General features: G+C 42.3%; 1 protein-coding gene across 4 annotated transcripts in view; it reads right to left on the reverse strand.

The window, feature by feature from the left end:
- The window catches only part of Prune2 (prune homolog 2 with BCH domain), a 262,900-nt gene that overhangs the window by 96,731 nt on the left and 148,748 nt on the right, over positions 1 to 17,421 (reverse strand). For all 4 annotated transcript variants that reach the window (XM_059259935.1, XM_059259952.1, XM_059259943.1 and 1 more), the window contains exon 7: positions 3,545 to 3,703. In XM_059259935.1, coding sequence (XP_059115918.1) covers positions 3,545 to 3,703 — 159 coding nt within the window. The remainder of the gene's footprint in view (positions 1 to 3,544; positions 3,704 to 17,421) is intronic.

A 17,421-nucleotide genomic window follows, 5' to 3' on the forward strand; every position in this document is an offset into this window, starting at 1 on the left:
CCAGTTGGCGGTGCTGTTTGGGGAAGTTTAGATGGTACAGCCTTGCAGGAAGAAGTACATCACTGGATGGACTTTGAGATGAAAAGCCTTGGGCCACTTCCAGCTTGCTCTATCTGCTTCCTGGTAAAGGATCTGAACTGTAAGCTCCCTGCTCCAGCTGCCATATCTACTGCCTGCTGCTATACTGCTCTGCCATTATAGATTCTAACCCCCCAGGAATCATAACCCAACAGAAGCTCTTTCATTGTACAAGCTCTGAACATTGCCTTGGTCATGGTGTTTTATCAGAGCAACAGAAAAGTAGTATACTGCCTCTAGCTCTTCAGTGCTGGGTCTATAAGAAGAGTGTGCCACTGTGCCAGGCTGATGTGGTGCACCTGATTGAACTCAGGACTTTGTACATGCTGGGCAAACAGTCTATTAACTGAGCTATATCTGCAGCCCATTATTTTGCTTAATATAAAATTAAACTATAGGGGGCTAGAAAGATTGCTCAATGGTTAAGAGTACTGGTTGCTTTTCCAGAGGACCCAGGTTCAATTCCCAGCACCCACATGGCAGCTCACAACTATCTGTAAACTCTAGTTCCAGGGGATCCGACACCCTCACACATACATGCAGGCAATACACCAATGTACATAAACTAAGAAAATAAGTTATTACAAAATTAAACTGTGTCCATCTGTCTACAAAGAAAGCCACAAACAACTGAGACCCAAGTACCACTGCACTCAGCTTAGTCTACTGCCAGCTCCTTCTCGGGCTCCATCAACCTGCTCAATCAACTTAAAATGTAGATGAGTCAGCTGCTCCACTTCACTGGTTTCTGAGAGTTACAGGTAAAGGTGTTTAAAACCACTGACAGCCTTTCCCAGGTGTAACATAGCTCCATCTCCCAACAAGTGCGGAATTTGAGTCTGCAGAACCCCTGGATGCTGACAAAGTGTTCAAAAAGAAGAGGAAGCCAGTCCTGATAGAGTGTTAAGGCAAAGGAAAAGGTGGGAAAGGGAAAGGGCCATAGGTTGAGCTTCCCCGTGGCACCCAGGCCCCTTCTGTTCCTTCTTATCCTGGGGAGCACAGACGTGGGACCCTGAACAGACCAAAGTGCCTGGGACGCAGAGGGACACAGAACCAGACAGACAGTTCCAGACCAGGCTGGGCTGCAGCACTTGGACGTTTAGGGAACATCAAGAGTGTTTTGCCACGCTGAGCTTTTGAACAAGCTCTACAGGATTAACAGGGGTTAAAAATGATGGGGGAGATAATAGCCACAGAAGCCATGGAAACGGCCTTGATGATAATAACATCGGCATTCAATGAGTGCTTGCCCACACCAGCACAGTTGTGTTTCTTTTATTCTCACAGCAATCCCATGAGGCTGTGCGAACCCACGCTTTGTTGATAAGGAAACAAAAACCAGGGAAGGATTAATGATTCAACAATTCTCAGCTAGTGTGATGGGACCTGAGGTTTGAACTCTGCAATTGAGCTGCAGAGGCGGACTCTTCACTGTGTGACCACAAGATAAAAGAAGGTCCCCTTGGTGCAGAAACTGCCCCCTCTGGGTTGCCAGGTATTTAGAGGAAATGCCTTTGGAGCCTGCTTGTGGGGTGAGGAGAAAAGAAGTGTGAGCTCCCGGGCTTTTGACCACTTCGTTTGCTTAAAGAAGCTTACTTTCAAAATGGTTTGAAAAAGGGGGTCTGCTGCTAAAACTGATTTGAAAACTATGACGGCAGACACTTGGGCAACTTATATCTTGCCTCCAGGAAGTTAATGAACAAAAAGTGTAAAATCTATCTTTTGTTATGGTTTGGCAGTAAAATATCCCTCATGGCCTCATGCATTTGAACCCCTGGTCCCCAGCTGCTGGTTATGGGCAAGCTATGGAACTTTTTAGACACGGGTCCTAACTAGTGGACATAGGCCTGTAGGGTCAGCCTTGGAGGCTGCAGGGAAGCCCTGCTTCTTATCTGGTCCTGTGCTTCCTGATCCACCACAGTGTGATAAGCCATGCCACAGGCTCCCACTCGCCACAGCTGCCAGCTGCCAGGTCTTCTCTGCTGTGATGGACAGTGTCTCTGAAATATGAGCCAAAACAAATCTCTCCCCCAGTTAGTCGCTTCTGTCAGGTGTTCTGTCACTGTGACAAGAAAAGTAACGAGTGCACCCTCGAATCCCAATGCACAGTGCGTTAGCACTGGAAAAGCCACAGTTGGTGATCTGACACACACAGGTATGTGGGTCAGAGGAGGGGAGACAAAATGCACCCGTGGCAGGGGCATCGTGTTCTTATCTGAACTTGAGAAAGCAGAGAGCGAATCAGGGAGTAAATATAGTCATGTTAACACGAAGGAGCCAAGTGGAGCTGTTAGAGGACAGAGGGGAGATGCAGGAAAGAAAGAAACGGAGACTTCGCCTCTTGCCGCTTGTGATAGCCAAGGACTCTTGACTGACTAGTGAGGTTCATATTAACCAGTCGTTATATCCATATCTATTTCTATCTCAACGTTAGTTATTAATTATAATAACTAACTCGGTTCATACATCCAGTGACCTGTTGTGATTAACCTTCTTCTTCTCCTTCTCCTTCTCCTCCTTCTCCTTCTCCTCCTTCTCCTTCTTCTTCTTCTTCTTCCTCTTCCTCTTCTCCTCCTCCTTCTCCTTCTCCTTCTTCTCTTCCTCCTTCCCACCCTCCTCCTCTTCTTTTTACTTTCTAGGCTTTGTATTAAAAGGCTCCACCATCACTCTACAAGATGCAACTGATTACCTAGTGAGAATCTGAGCACCTGCACACTGTGTTTGCTAAGGCATCAATCAGATTACTTGTTCTAAACACCAGGTACCACATGAGTATTGAGGCAGTGACTAGGTGAGTTATCACCAGGAAACAGTCTCAAGAGAAAACTGTGGAAAAGGAGGATTCACCTTTATTTGGGTGAGAAAAAGCTGATAGTTTTCTTTATGGGTTAAGTCTAGAAGGGGACTAGCTGTGAGACTCTGCTATGGTCTTCTATCCCCCTCAGATATGTGCACTCAAAGCTTGGCTCCTGATGTGGTGGTGATAGTATTGGTGTGGTGGGATCTCTAAGGAGGGAGAGGTACTAGAAGGTTGTTAGATGACCTAGGAGGATTAATGAAGGCTTCAAGGGATTGTATTAGTTATGTTGAGAATGGGTGGTTACAAAGCAAGTCTGGTCTTTTGCTTCCAGGTTCTCTATGTGATGCTGTCCACCAGAATGCCCTCACCACTACAATGCACAGGTCAGTGGCATGCCCTTGAATCTATAGAAGTGTAAGCCAAACAAATCTCTTTTCTCTATAAAGTACCTGGCCTCTGGTATTCTGTCAGCAGCACAAAACGGACTGACAGCCTTTCTAAAATGAAACAATGTGCAATGTACCCTGATTTCTCTGACAAGTCCGGTCTCAGGACTCTATCTCTTGGGCCTATTTTTTAGTGAGACTCCAGTCCATTGTTACCTCTTACCACGTGTCCTTAACTCCAGAAGTTCACAAACAGTGAACCAGATGGAGGGAGCCTCACCTGGCTGCACAGTTCCAGGTTCTGGGAGTACACGGCGATTTGCTGTTTCGGCTGCCCCTCCGTTGTCATGTAGCTCGCAATCAGGATGAGGACATCAAACCCGAACTTGTCTGTGAAGGCTTTCAAGTCACTGGTGATGTTGCTGTGGAACAGACAGTCCTGAAAGAACAGACATATGAGATTAGCATCAAACTGCCTGCTTCAGACAGGTGGCCACAGATCAGCTCAGGCCCGTGATGTATTAAGACAGATATTTATCACCAGAGGTGAGTGAAATAAATGCTTTGAGAAATTTTGGACACGTCCATGTTCTGGCATAAAATACACTTTACTGACTTGTTTTCTCAAACCAAGAAAAGAAGATGTCTCTGCCATTATTATCAACAAGAAACACACCTTTATGAAATATTTATCAAGTATTTGAAAGGAACATCTAGCCCTTATGATTTATAATAGCCATATAAGAACTTCTGTTGACTCGAATCTCAGCCTGTCACTAGAAAAGCAAGAAGCATCATATACCAGGGGTCTGCGTGACTGTCTCTCTTCCTTCAGGAAGTATGGTAAAGTACATATTCTGTCTCCTGGTCTTCATACATGGTATTCTGATATACTCCTATCCTATAATAGTGGTTTGTTGTTGTTGTTGTTGTTGTTATTTTGGTGCCTGTAGTGGTTTGGATCCGTATGTTCCCCACAGGCTCAGATATTTGCACAATTAGTCCCCGGTTGGTGGTGCCACTTGTGGGAGTTTAGGAGGTGTAGCCTTGCTGGAGAAAGGGGGACAGGCCTTGCCCTACTTTCAGTTTGCTCACTTGGCTTTGTGCTTGCAGTAAAAGATGCGATCTCTCAGCTCCCTGCCCCTTCTCTGTGCTTCCTCATCACAGTGGACTCTTTCCCCCTGGAACCATAAGCCAAAATAAACTCCTTCTTCTATAGGTTGCTTTGTCATGGTGTTTTATCACAGCAACATCTTCTATAGGTTGCTTGGTCATGGTGTTTTATCACAGCAACAGAAGGAACCAATACAGCATTGCATGTGTGTGTGTGTGTGTGTGTGTGTGTGTGTGTGTGTGTGTGTACAGATATCAGAGGACAACTTTTGGGAGTCAGTTCTTTCCTTCCTTGCTGGGCAGGTCTCTCTTGTTTCTGGTGCTGCTCCGCATACCCTAGGCTAGCTGGTCTGTGAACTTTCAGCCTATTCTGTCTCCACATCTCACCTCACTGAAGGAGTTCTGGATTACAGATGTGTGCCATTGTATCTGGATCTTATGTGTAGGTTCTGGAGACTGAACACAGGTTGTCAGGCTTGTGCTTCAAGCACTCTTAACTTGTGAAAACCTCACTGGCCCTACAATTTTGTTTTCTATGTTTATTGTTAGTTTCCATCCAAAATTCCCAAAGACGAACTTGGATGAATTGATCGAGGAATTCTTTTTTGAGATAGGGTCTCATGGATGTGGCACTGGGGTGTTGAACCCAGGGCTTTGTGCATACTAGGAGAGCATCTAGCAACTGGGATGTAGCTCCAGCCCCTGAGAGATTTTTACTGCAGTGCAGAAGTCCAGGAGAATTTTGTAACAGTTGTAATGTTGGGGCTACCTTGCTAGAAAGGGCAGGTGTGGAGAGAACAGTAACTGCAGCATTCCCAGAATGTAGCTCATGTCACCTACAGAAAATGTGTTGACTTTTCAAGGTATATCAATTAGAGTGAGACTACTTTGCCCATACAGTTCTCTCTCTTCTTTCAAGAAGCATAGTGAAGCCTGTATTATAACCCCTGGTATTCATATCTGGTATATACTAGTTGTTCAAGAAATATTTGTAAAATTATTGGAGAGAAATAAACAAGTTTAATTCATGCTATACCTCCTTTGTCACTAAACACACACACACACACACACACACACACACACACAAACGCAAGTACGCACACATACATGCTTACACAACTAATCACTATATCAATGAGTTCTACATCTGTGGATTCAAACAACAGTTGATCAGATCACATATGTTTAGAAAAAATACATCTCTACCAAACACATCCAGACTTGGTTCTTATTATCATCCCCTAAATAATACAACCTCTATCTGCATGTTCTAGGTATTATAGGTCATCTAGAGATGACTTAGAGAATGCAGAAGGATGTACATGGGTTAGACATAAATTCAATGCCACTTTACAAAAGACACTTCAATATCTATAGATTTGGGTATTCAAAAAGGGTTCTCAAAAAATCAATCCCCTACAGATACTGGGAAATGGTACACACACACACACACACACACACACACACACACACACACACTCACACACACACACGCACACAAACACACCATCAACATCCACATCATCCTTATCATGTAAAATCAATTAGCTGATAGTTTATCCAGCTATCAGTGAAAAACATCATTGATGTACATTCAAGGGATTTAGAAACTTTTATGCATTTTTATTATAATAGTAATTGTAATTGTGCTTGTTGTGGTACAATATTAAAACTTTACAGAAGTATTTACCATAGAAAATGTGATTGTCATACCACCCCTTCACAACCATTGTGAATGGCCAAATAGGTACATATAGTTATAGATCTGTTATCACATTAATATTTGCACAATGTAGCTACTTAAGACTATTTACCAGCCATCAAAAATTACCATTAACACAGGCTCTACAATTTTGATGAGTGGAATCTTAAGGTCTATGAATCCCCTAAGAGACCCTTGGTGAGTGGGGCTTCCATGTGTTGATGAGGTTTGGCTATCTGTTTTGTTTGTTTGTTTTTGTTTTTGTTTTTTGAGACAGGTCCTGGAACTCACTCTGTAGACCAGGCTGGCCGTGAACTCACAGAGATCCACCTGCCTCTGCCTCCTGAGTGCTGGGACTGAAGCTGTGAGCCACCATGCTGGGCTTCTCATGGCAGCTATTCTTGTTAAGGATTTTATTAGGTCACTTTCTCTTTTAGGTTAGAAGGAAGTACACACGAGAATGACAAAGCTTTTGGGATGTATTATTGATGGATACATAGGAGCTGTTGATCTGACTTGGTAGTGAAGTTTGTGATGTTAACATACAAGAACCTTAGAAGTACGTGACCCAGGAAGTACACTGCCAGCACCCAGACTTTTAATCTGGTGTCTGAATGCCATCCCAGCAATCATGAAGTAGATATTTTTAGAGAATGAATTCACCCACAGAAGTTTAGAGTACGCCTTCTTTGAGCCAGACTATCCTTATGTGTAATAAGCACTCACTAGGTAAAATAGTTCAAAGCGTCATTGGTGACTGATGAAGATACTTGATGTTGGAATTTGTGCCTCTATGGATCGAAAGCAGAAATGATCCTGAAAGCAAACATGAAAGACACTTATCTACAGCTTATTATCAACAACTGAAGACTTTGTAAAAAACCTCAAAGTGTTCTTTTCTAAATACTTGTAAGTATATGAACCCCCTAACACATCCATAAACCCTACAAGGAAGGCACACCTTCTAAAGACATTTTTACATGCGTTGGTAGAACAGGTTAATTTGACTTTACAGATGAAGATTCACAAGCATTATTTGAAGTTGTACTTGTGGGCATTCTGCTATTCACAAATGCTGGCTACATCAGAAAGCTATTTGGATTCTTCTTTGCTATATGGTCGCCTCTCACATCTTGTCCAGTAGCACTGGTACAGTCTCCACCCACACCCCAGACTTACTGAAGCTGCATCTCCTCTGCATCCCACCTACACAGCTCTGCATTAGCAAGGGACTGGTCCATATATTTTCCTGCAACCAGTCCATGGGAATCTCAGTGCTCTCCTGGGACTTAAATGGATAACACCCCCAACTCCTAATTCTTTATACTGACCTCATCACAAAAACACCCTGGGCTGTGCAATCTAAACATTTTGCTGGGGATTGTTATTTAGCAGATAAGAGACCAAATCCAAGAACATATGTTTTCATTATGTTCCTTAAGTAATTCTTGCAGTCTAGGTCTTCTGGGTAAGATTGCCCAATCCTCCTATAGGTGACCCCAAACCAAATTCCACAGAATTTAAGAAAGTACTGATAAAAAAAAAATTATGTAAGCTGTTTTGGCATGCTATCAAAACCAGATACATTTTACAGTCACCCCAAACAAAGATCAGCATTGACGCCCCATGTACTCTAAAGCCAGATCTCATCCTCCTGGCCTAAAGGTAGTGTCAAGAGTTCCATATTTAAAACAGTCAAACAAGGGAATGAGTGAGAATCCTCGGGAATCTGAGGCACAGTCTGTTTGTTCTGCTTTTATGCTGGTGCTGTTTGCATAGCATATAATTTATTATTGTCTTCTAGCCATGCAGGGAGTCATGTGCTGCAGTGACTCTTACTTTGCTGACGAGCGATGCTGGCCCTGAGTAAACAGCTCTTCATCATCAGCTCAGCCCCACTGTAGACACAGGTTGGCATTTTATTTCCCCATCTGCCTTCTACCTGATAAATTACTGTTTTAGTTACACGTATACAAATACGATTTGTTAACCTGCTCAGATGTCTGCAAAATGTTTCTTCCACTTTCAGTTAAATTACATACACACATATGCCTTTCCCACTTAGTTAGAAAATAAAGGGATACTTGTCTCTATAATTTACCACTCAGCTCCAGGAACAGACATGCTCTACATTTCTGAACCTCACTAGAATTTAGGAATTTACTTATCATTGCAACTGGGAACTGGCCAGCCAAATCAGGAAAAATGGCAATTGCTTCCCATCAGAGCCCAGGTCCCAAAGATTCAATAATCAAACACTTAGAAGGTTGTGAATCTGTTTGCCTGAATAATCTCTAGCTTTGGAATTAGACAAATCTAGAAAGACAGGGCACAGAAAGCGTTATTATTTCCTAGCCAAAAGCTAATGTAGAGATCTGAAGAACCCTACGATAGCTTGATGATAGTATAGATGATGACAGCATCCCAGGACGGAGAAGCAGACATGATTTGTCTCCACTTGACCTAATATAAGACCTGAGATTGTGAGAGTGAGTGTCTGGTAGATTTACTGTATTTGTTGTTGGAAATGCACAGTCAACTGCAGTGGGAAATTCCATTGCCCAAAAATACCATTTTACTTCTTACAGCATTACTTCAAAAAATTCAGTATTGCGGGCTGGAGACATGGCTCAGTAGTTAAGAGAACTTGTTGCTCTTGCAGAAATCTGGGTTCAGTTCTCAGCACCCACGTGGTAGTTCACAGCCATTCATCATTTCAGTACCAGAGAGTCTGATGCCTTCTTCTGACCCTCTAGGGTACCAAGCATGCACCTGGTGCACAGATGTAAATGCAAGCAAAACACTCATACATAAAATACCACGAATAAATCTAATACAAAAAATTTAAGTAGCAAAAACGCTCCCCACAGAGAGAGAAAGGGAATGCCAGGAGGCGTCACCAAAATTTTCTAAGAAAAATTCAGTGTTGAAGCTAAATGCTGGCAAAGCCATGTATTACACCAGGTGAACTCTGTCTAAGTAATGTCTTAGGAACATCTGAGTAGTTAAAGGTGGGCATTTCTTGGGAGAGAAACAGCTACCCCCATACACTCTCACCTCCAAGTGTCTTCTTAGGCTCCCTTGTTTGGTATTGAGACCCATCTTTCTGCTCAAACTGCTCTTCTCCGAAATGCCAATCACTCCATGTTGCCCAATCAAACATGTTCCTGTTCTTACCCCATTGGACTTTACCTGCAGCTCCAGCAAAGCTGACCCTTCTCCTTTCCGGAGCACTCCACTTTCTGGACATTATGCACTCCTTGGTCATCTTTCGCTGATTGTTCTTCCTTATGACACTGCCAAGTTCTCACTGCCCAGATACACCATGTCCCCCACTTCCACTATCTCCTTGGTACCCACTCTCCTTAGCAAGTCCATTCAGAGAGACATGGCTTTAAAACTACTTTCCAGTGAATAAACACATCCACCTGATTCTATGCATGAGAATGTCTGACCAGCCTCACAAATACAAGAAAACCTGAGCAAGTCCTGCCCAGTTCCTTCAGTATTATTAAGTGACACTACCATCCATAGTTACTCAAGCCAAACAGCTAGGAATTATTCTGGCATTTTTTCCATCCCCCTTCACGCCTCATGTATTCCAGCAGCAAATCTTGTTAACTTTACCTTAAAACATACATCAGGTCAAACACTTTTTCTCCATTTCCATGGCTGTCTTAAACATAGCCACCATATCATCTCTCTGTTCTCTGTTTCTTTTTTATTTTTAATTCTCTCTGTGTGTGCATGCATGCATGTGTGTGTCTGTCTGTTTGCATGTATATGAACGTTGAGTGTTTGTGCCACAGACAGAGAGGTCTTGGATTCCCTGAAGCTAGAGTTCCAGGTGTCTGTGAGTCAGCTGGTGTGGGTGCTGGGATTCACACTCAGATCCCCTGGAAGAATAGTACGTGTTCTTAAGCACCAAATCCTCTCTTCGGCTCCAGCCACCATCATCTTTTGCCCGAACACTGGTGACAGCATCCTAACTTGTATCCCAGGCTCTTTCCTCTCCCTTTGATCAGTTCACACAGCATCAACAGTGGCTTTTAAAAATGTAAATCAGACCCCAAAAGATGGGTCAGCACAGAAAGGCATTTGCCAACTGAGTTGTACACCTGGGTAGAAGGAAAAAACTGACAAATTGTCCTCTGCAGGGGTGCACATGCACACATGTACACACACACACACACACACACACACACACGTACACACAATACATAAGTAAATAAATAACAATATAAAAAATATAAATAAAATGATAGCACTTTGCTATTTTGAACGTACTGTTTCCCAATACAGAAATTGTTATTTGCCATCATTTTATTTTCCTTAATTGAGAGGCAAATATTTAGTATCCTTTAGTATAAGAGTTTAAATAAATTAATTAGAATTAGATATTCCAGTAAAAAACAGTTGGAAGACATAGAAGACAATTTACAACTGAAATACAAATAGCTAATAAATATTTAAACTCATTAATCAGAGAAATTCTTTAAAAGCAACATCTTTACTTTTTTTCTGTTATTAGTAAATATTTCCAAATGGGCACCCACATATGAATTTTAGCAATAGAGCATAAAGAAAAAATTGATATATACAATGTTTTTGGACAAAAGTATTCATGGGCTTATTACCTTAATAACTAATACTCAGAAAGAAAAATCTGTATGGCCAGCAACTGAGAAATTGTCAATAAATTATGCGACAATCATACAAATGAATATAATACTACTGTTAAAAATCAAAGAGTTGTTAACACAAGAAACTGTTTAAAACAGCTAAGTGCAATCTAATCTCTATGGCATAAAATTGAAAGATATTTTGTTATAAAATTTGATATTTCTTTCTTATAAAATCCCATATGTGGGGCCGGTGTCTTAGTGGGCCAAGGCACGTTTTCCCAAGCCTGATGACCTGAATTTGATCCCTGGGACCCACATGATGGAAGGGGAGAATTGACTCATGAATGTTGTCCTCTGACCTCCAAAGGTACTCCATGGCATACTTCCATGCCCCCCATCAATAAAAGTTTAAAAAATTAATTAAAAATTCTCATTTGCAATGATATTAAGACACGCTGACATTAAATTGTCACTAGCAGCCCAACTGTTGATCTAAACATCTTTGCATTTTTCTATTTCAAGGCATGTCTTCTAAAGTTTTCTAGTAAAGCCTTGTCATCAGTTAGGTGTTTGGCTCTGGCACTCTCTACCCAGGTGAGTATCCCTCCTCCTCTGAGCCTCTATTTCCTCTAAGGAGTGCTGTGAGAGCCAAGATGATATAAGAAAAGCTAGCCTGGTGCCTTGGACACAGCATCAGGCAATGGGTTTTTTTTCCTTCCCTGGTCATTAAACTGTCCAGAGGCCACACTTGGGCTTTTGGGAATCCATCCAACCACAGGAAGCATTTTGTGAGATTCTGTACATGGGAACTCCTTGTTTGCAGAATGATTCTTTTCTTTATGTCCTTTATACCACTTGAATTTTCTAATGATGATCACACTAATTTCTAAGTCACTTAAATGACATCCACAGAAAACCTTAGGTCAGATGATGGAGGAAATGACAAAGTCAAGTCTGAGCAAAGAATGCTTTAGAAAAAATGTGATATCAGAAATCCACAAAGATAACCCCACAATAGACTACTGGCAATGGTTGAGAGACAGCCCGAACTGACCTACTCTGGTGATAGGATGGCCAAACACCCTAATTGTCGTGCTAGAAACCCCATTCAATGACTGAGGGAAGCGGATGCAGAGATCCACGGCTAGGCCCCAGGTGGAGCTCCAAGAGTCCAACTGGCGAGAAAGAGGAGGGTTTGTATGAGCCGAGAATTGTTGAGACCAAGGTTGGATAAAGCACAGGGACAAATTGCCAAATGAATGGAAACACATGAACTATGAACCAATAGCTGAGGAGCCCCCAACTGGATCAAGCCCTCTGGATAAGTGAGACAGTTGATTAGCTTGATCTGTTCGGGAGGCATCCAGGCAGTGGAACCAGGACCTGTCCTGAGGGCATGAGCTGGCTGTTTGGAACCTGGGGCGTATACAGGGACACTTGGCTCAGCCTGGGAGGAGGGGACTGGACCTACCTGGACTGAATCTACCAGGTTGAGCTCAATCCTCAGGGGAGTCTTTGCCCTGGAGGAGATGGGAATGGGGGGTGGGTTTGTGGGAGGGCGGGGGGGGGGGGGTTGGGCAGGAGGAGGGAGGACAGGGGAATCCGTGGCTGATACGTAAAATTAAATTAAATTATAAAATAAAAAAAACCTATTACATCTACCAAAGGACCAATTGTGATTACCACCACAGTGGAAATAAAGCTATGTACTTCTATTTAATATATATATATAAAAAGAAAAAAACGTGATATAAAATGTAAACTTCTGGGTAAGGCCATGTTTATCTCAATAACGGACTCTTTGTCCTTAGCTCCTGGTACAGCTACTGAGCTTCTGTATGCCACTCAAAGCACAAAGAGAAACAGGAAGTGATTCTTCATTCCTTTGGTGAGGGTGCCAGGGATGGAGCCTCCTCCATCACTCCCCTATTCCTTTAGTGAGCTTTCCCTCTGAGCTAATTGTTCTATGGAGGCCCGGCATTCTGGACTACACACCTAATCCAAAGCAGTTGCCTCCCTCACCCATGACCGTGAACTAGATCGACTAAGGCTGGTAATAATGGAACGCTGTACTATTACTGACAAGGGGTTCCCAGACTTGTTACATCTATGTTATTTTCTTCTGGCGGGAAATAGAAACATCAAGTAAGTGGCTATCATTTGTAGGTAGAACACGTACAGGTAAGAGCCGTTACCAAGATTAAAACAACTTCGTACTGCTGCATTCTGAACAAAGAGGCTTTGAAACAGTGTCTGACGGTCCTCAGCTCCTGCAAGCAGAGCAATGGGTGGCACGGATTGCTGAGTTACTGAAATCTAAGAGTCTAGTTTGACATTTAGACTCTGCATGGATTTATTCCTAGACCAAGCTGGGGCCATTTTCCTGTTTAATCAAGATATAAGAAAAATGCTGAGGTGTGGGTACAAATGTTCTAAATGAGAGCTTCATGATTTATGCTACCAAATTTCCATTATGATGTTTAAAGTATTCAGCAATAATAAAGTATGATGATCTTGACAGGAAAATGATTTATGAGAACACAAAATGCATAAATTAAAAATTTTATTTATTCTGTTTTCCATACATTCTTTAATTGGTAAACAAAGAAATTCTCCATACTTTCCTTAGACATTTTCTTTATACATTATTGTACTTGTTTCTTATTTTTAAAAGGCAACCCAAGCATCATAGTAGTTAAAATACTTTCCTGGGCCTATTAAAACTAGACTGGATATAATATTTTGAAGATAGAGCAGGACAGTGTCTATTTTCATCCTTTATAATTAAGAAATATTCTGGGAAAACTTATATGAGACCTAAAAAATGTTATAGCATAAATTAATGTACAGCATATATACATATTAATGTACTTTCTTGATTGATTGATTGATTAGCTATATTGATTTAAGTTAATACTAATTTCCTAATACAACCTAACTGTATTGCATTAAGCATCTGGTTAACTATGTTCCATCACCTTCCATGAGCTTCCTGGTGCCCTGTGAGGTCAGTAACATTGTCTCTGTCTTGTATTTGGATAAGGAGGCTTGGGGAGATTAAGTAGTTGATCTTACACAGCTTATATACATGAAAAATGGGATTCTTGCTCTCACTAAATTTAAAGGCTTTATTTTAACTCCTATTTTATCCCCAAATGAGAATCTTCCTCAGAAGACATTACTGAGAAATTTAGCTTTTAACCTAATAAAAAATAGCTTTTCTACAGTCTTTACTTCTGTTTAGTAGTGGCTCTCCCTTGCCACTCTGCACAAGCTAGCCATGTACTTGACTTGTACAACCTTGATTATGAAGCTTAGCTTTATTATCACCGTGCTTCATGATAAATTTCCAGTTTCTCACCCACTAAATATAAGTGTGGGATTAAGTTAATTATAAACTATTAATTATATGTAAGAGCCTAAAATTGGAAACCCAAAGAAACTTCTATAAAGAAAAATGTCGAGATGTTCCTGCAGCAACATTTACTTTCTCCCTTCTCTCTCTCTGTCTGTCCCAGTCTCTGTCTTTGTCTCTCTGTCTCTGTCTCTGTCTCTCTTGCTCTCATGTAGCTCAGGTTGGCCCCTAGTTGAGGATTACCCTAAACTTCTGACCCTCCTGCTTTCATGTTCCTGCTATGAGATAGTCATGGTCCATCATACCTGGCTTCTGTGGTGCTGGGTAATTAAATCCAGGGTTTCCTGTGTATTAACTGAATACTACTGAAGGAGTGAGCTACGTGGATCCATAGTTAATGCAACACGTGCTTTCAAGGGTGGGGGTGGGGTGGATGGGGCAGTAGTCCTGGCATAATCACTGCTTGTCCAGAATGATCCTCATGAAGATTTTCTTCTTCCAATAGCTTAGATGGAAATAATGGGCTAACCCCACTTCATCATTTACTGTAACATAAATGTCTAAACATACTCGAAATGCTGCTTCTCATCTGCTCAAAAGCTCATGGGAGACAAGGAAGTGGGATTTATGGAGGAAGCAAGAGACTAAACAGGACTGCCTTTTGCTTTTGTTTTTTCCATTTGACTCAGTGGGTATCTTAACAGGAGAGGCCTATGAAAGCAACATCCTCTATCTAGCAACTATGAAGACGTCTGCTAATGTCAGCAGATGGCAAGTGCTTTGACTCAGGTCAGGCAGGTGGGAAACTCTGAAGGGAAAGGCTATAGTTTTTCATGCAATGACTCTTGTGGGGCCCTCACTTGACCTGAAGAATTCAAGGACAAAGAGGGAGATTGTATATTCACTGAAAGCTGAAAATCCCTGTTTTCATGTTATGAGACATAAAGACAGGAGCAGGGAGTGGGAGGGAGGGAGAGAGAGAGGGAGAAGAGAAGGAGGAAGAAGAGAAAGAGGAGGGGGAACAGGAAGAGGACAGGGATTGGCTGGGATATAATTCACCTCAAGGCTCAGGTACAAGTTCCGAACTTTATAAAAGGGGTTGAGCTGGATTCTGGCCAACTCTGAAGTGAGTTGAGACTCTGCTTCATCTTCAAGGCCTCTAACACATAGAGGGGCTGATGTTGTCCCATGAGAGGTGACCTGGAAACAGGCGCTTGAATAAAGTACAGTGGAAAATGGTTCCTTTGCTGGCTCAGACAACTGCTCAGGAGGAGACCGAGGACTTAGGAAAGGGAACTCCACAACCCATTGAAGACAGCACAGCCATCATTTCACGAACTAGCCCATCCTAATTTGCATTCTCTTTCCTCCCTCCTCCTCTCTCTCCTCCCTCCTTTTTTCCTTCTTTCTTTCTTTGCTTTCTCCACCCGCCCCCATCTATCTCCAGCAGGCTAACGCAGTCCTTGCACACTTAGACAGCACCTGTTCCCTCTTGGTCTCGAGTGTGAAAATCTTGGTGAAATACTTCTGTTCCATTTTGGATTGGATACCTCATCCCTGGGGCCACACCACGGTGAACTAGAAGGATTACCACCCACAGAAACAGCATCAGTTCCTTTCTTGCTAAAGCAAGGTCTCACATGACTCAGTCTGTCCTCAGACTCACTATATAGTTGATGACGACAGTAAACTCTGGATCTTTCTGTCTCTCTCTCACCCAAATGCTAGGAATACAGGCATACACCACCACATCCAGCTAATTGATGTTTTCTTTAAGGACACCATCAACGATCATCCAAAGTTTCTGCTCTAGCATCCCAATTAAAGACACTGAAGAAGGGCTGTGTAGCTCTTATTCAGGACCCCTTCTTGTTCATGCATGCATATAAATGAATAGATAATTCAGGAAATATATGTAAAAGAAAACCACTCACACTGGGTATGGTGGCACATGCCTTTAATCCCAGCACCCAGAAGGTAGAGGCAGCAGGATCTCTGAGTCCAAGGCCAGCCTGGTTTACAGATTGAGTTCTAGGTCAGCCAGGGGTACACAGAGAAACCCTGTCTCAACAAAAAAACAAACAAACCAAAAAACAGCAAAAGAAAACCATTCACTAGGCATGCTTCACTTTTGGAAATGATAGAACCTAGGCAACAGTTGAACTACTAAATAAAAATAATAGTAATATATTATTTCCACAGCCATGTTATAGATGTAAAAACATTCCTTGTTGATTGTGTTTGAGCCATAAACCCTAAGGTTCCTGGATTTTTTTCCTCTTTGTGAAAATAATTAATGACTTGAAGATCATTTCAGTAAAGCAGAAGAGCATTCTTCTCTGTAGGGTCCTTGTTCTGCCTTCCTGAAGCCACCACACCGTCTCCAGAGTGCTTCCACACATGTGCGATGCACACGCACTCCCGATGCATCTGAGCTGTGTCAATATTAACCTGACCAAATGAAGATCAAACTGTCTCTTTTGTTCCTCTTGCTCCTCACATGGGGAGCACAATATGGCTCTTGTCAGAGGTGCTTCATCATCTGGGCTCAAGGAAACTGTTAGTACAGTTTGGGATTCGTTCTTCATGGGCAGAAATCCTGATGGGTCTAATGAAGCCTTTCTGCTGACAACTCATTTGCTAAAAATATCCAAGCATCACCAAGCGTAAGGGAGGGGGCGGGATATGCTATGTCCCCTTTGCTCACAATCCAGTGGAAGTAATTAATTATTTTTGAAGTCTAAAAAATCTACCCATCAAGACACACACCTCTTACCATACTTCGATATGCTTTTGCTGGATTCCATTTGCTCCCTGATAAACTTGGTGCCATCTCTAAATTGGAAAATAATAGGGTAAACACCAATCTTGGAGCACACACGCAGAGGCGACAGTCTGTGTGTGCCATTTGTTGCAATCTAAGCTAATTACCAGCAACCCCCTCCAGAAAACAGATCCACTCTGGGCTTGGTGGTTTTACTTTCCCTTGGAGATGTGTGTATGGGGTGGGGGTGGGGGACCTGGAGGAGGCCCTCTTTAGAAGTTTCACTCACAGTGTTGTGACTCTCTTGGCCTCAAGTAAGAAGAACTTAACTATGATTGGCTTAAGTAAAGGGATAAAGGGTTTGAGGAACATTCGAAATGAAGTCCTGGAAACACTTTCTTGATGGCAAGAAAGGCAAGGGTGTCCAGGAGTGTGGAGGCCATTCTGCATCACTGGGGCCAACTGGCATCCTTCATGGGGTAGAAAATGGGTAGTTCCAGCAGGCTAGCACAGCCCTTAGCACACCTGTTCCCTCTTGGTCTTGAGTGTGAAAATCCTGGTGAAATAACTCTGTTTTGGATTGGATTTTAGATCAGAT

The sequence above is a fragment of the Peromyscus eremicus genome, chromosome 1, assembly GCF_949786415.1.
Source record: "Peromyscus eremicus chromosome 1, PerEre_H2_v1, whole genome shotgun sequence".
NCBI lineage: Eukaryota > Metazoa > Chordata > Mammalia > Rodentia > Cricetidae > Peromyscus > Peromyscus eremicus.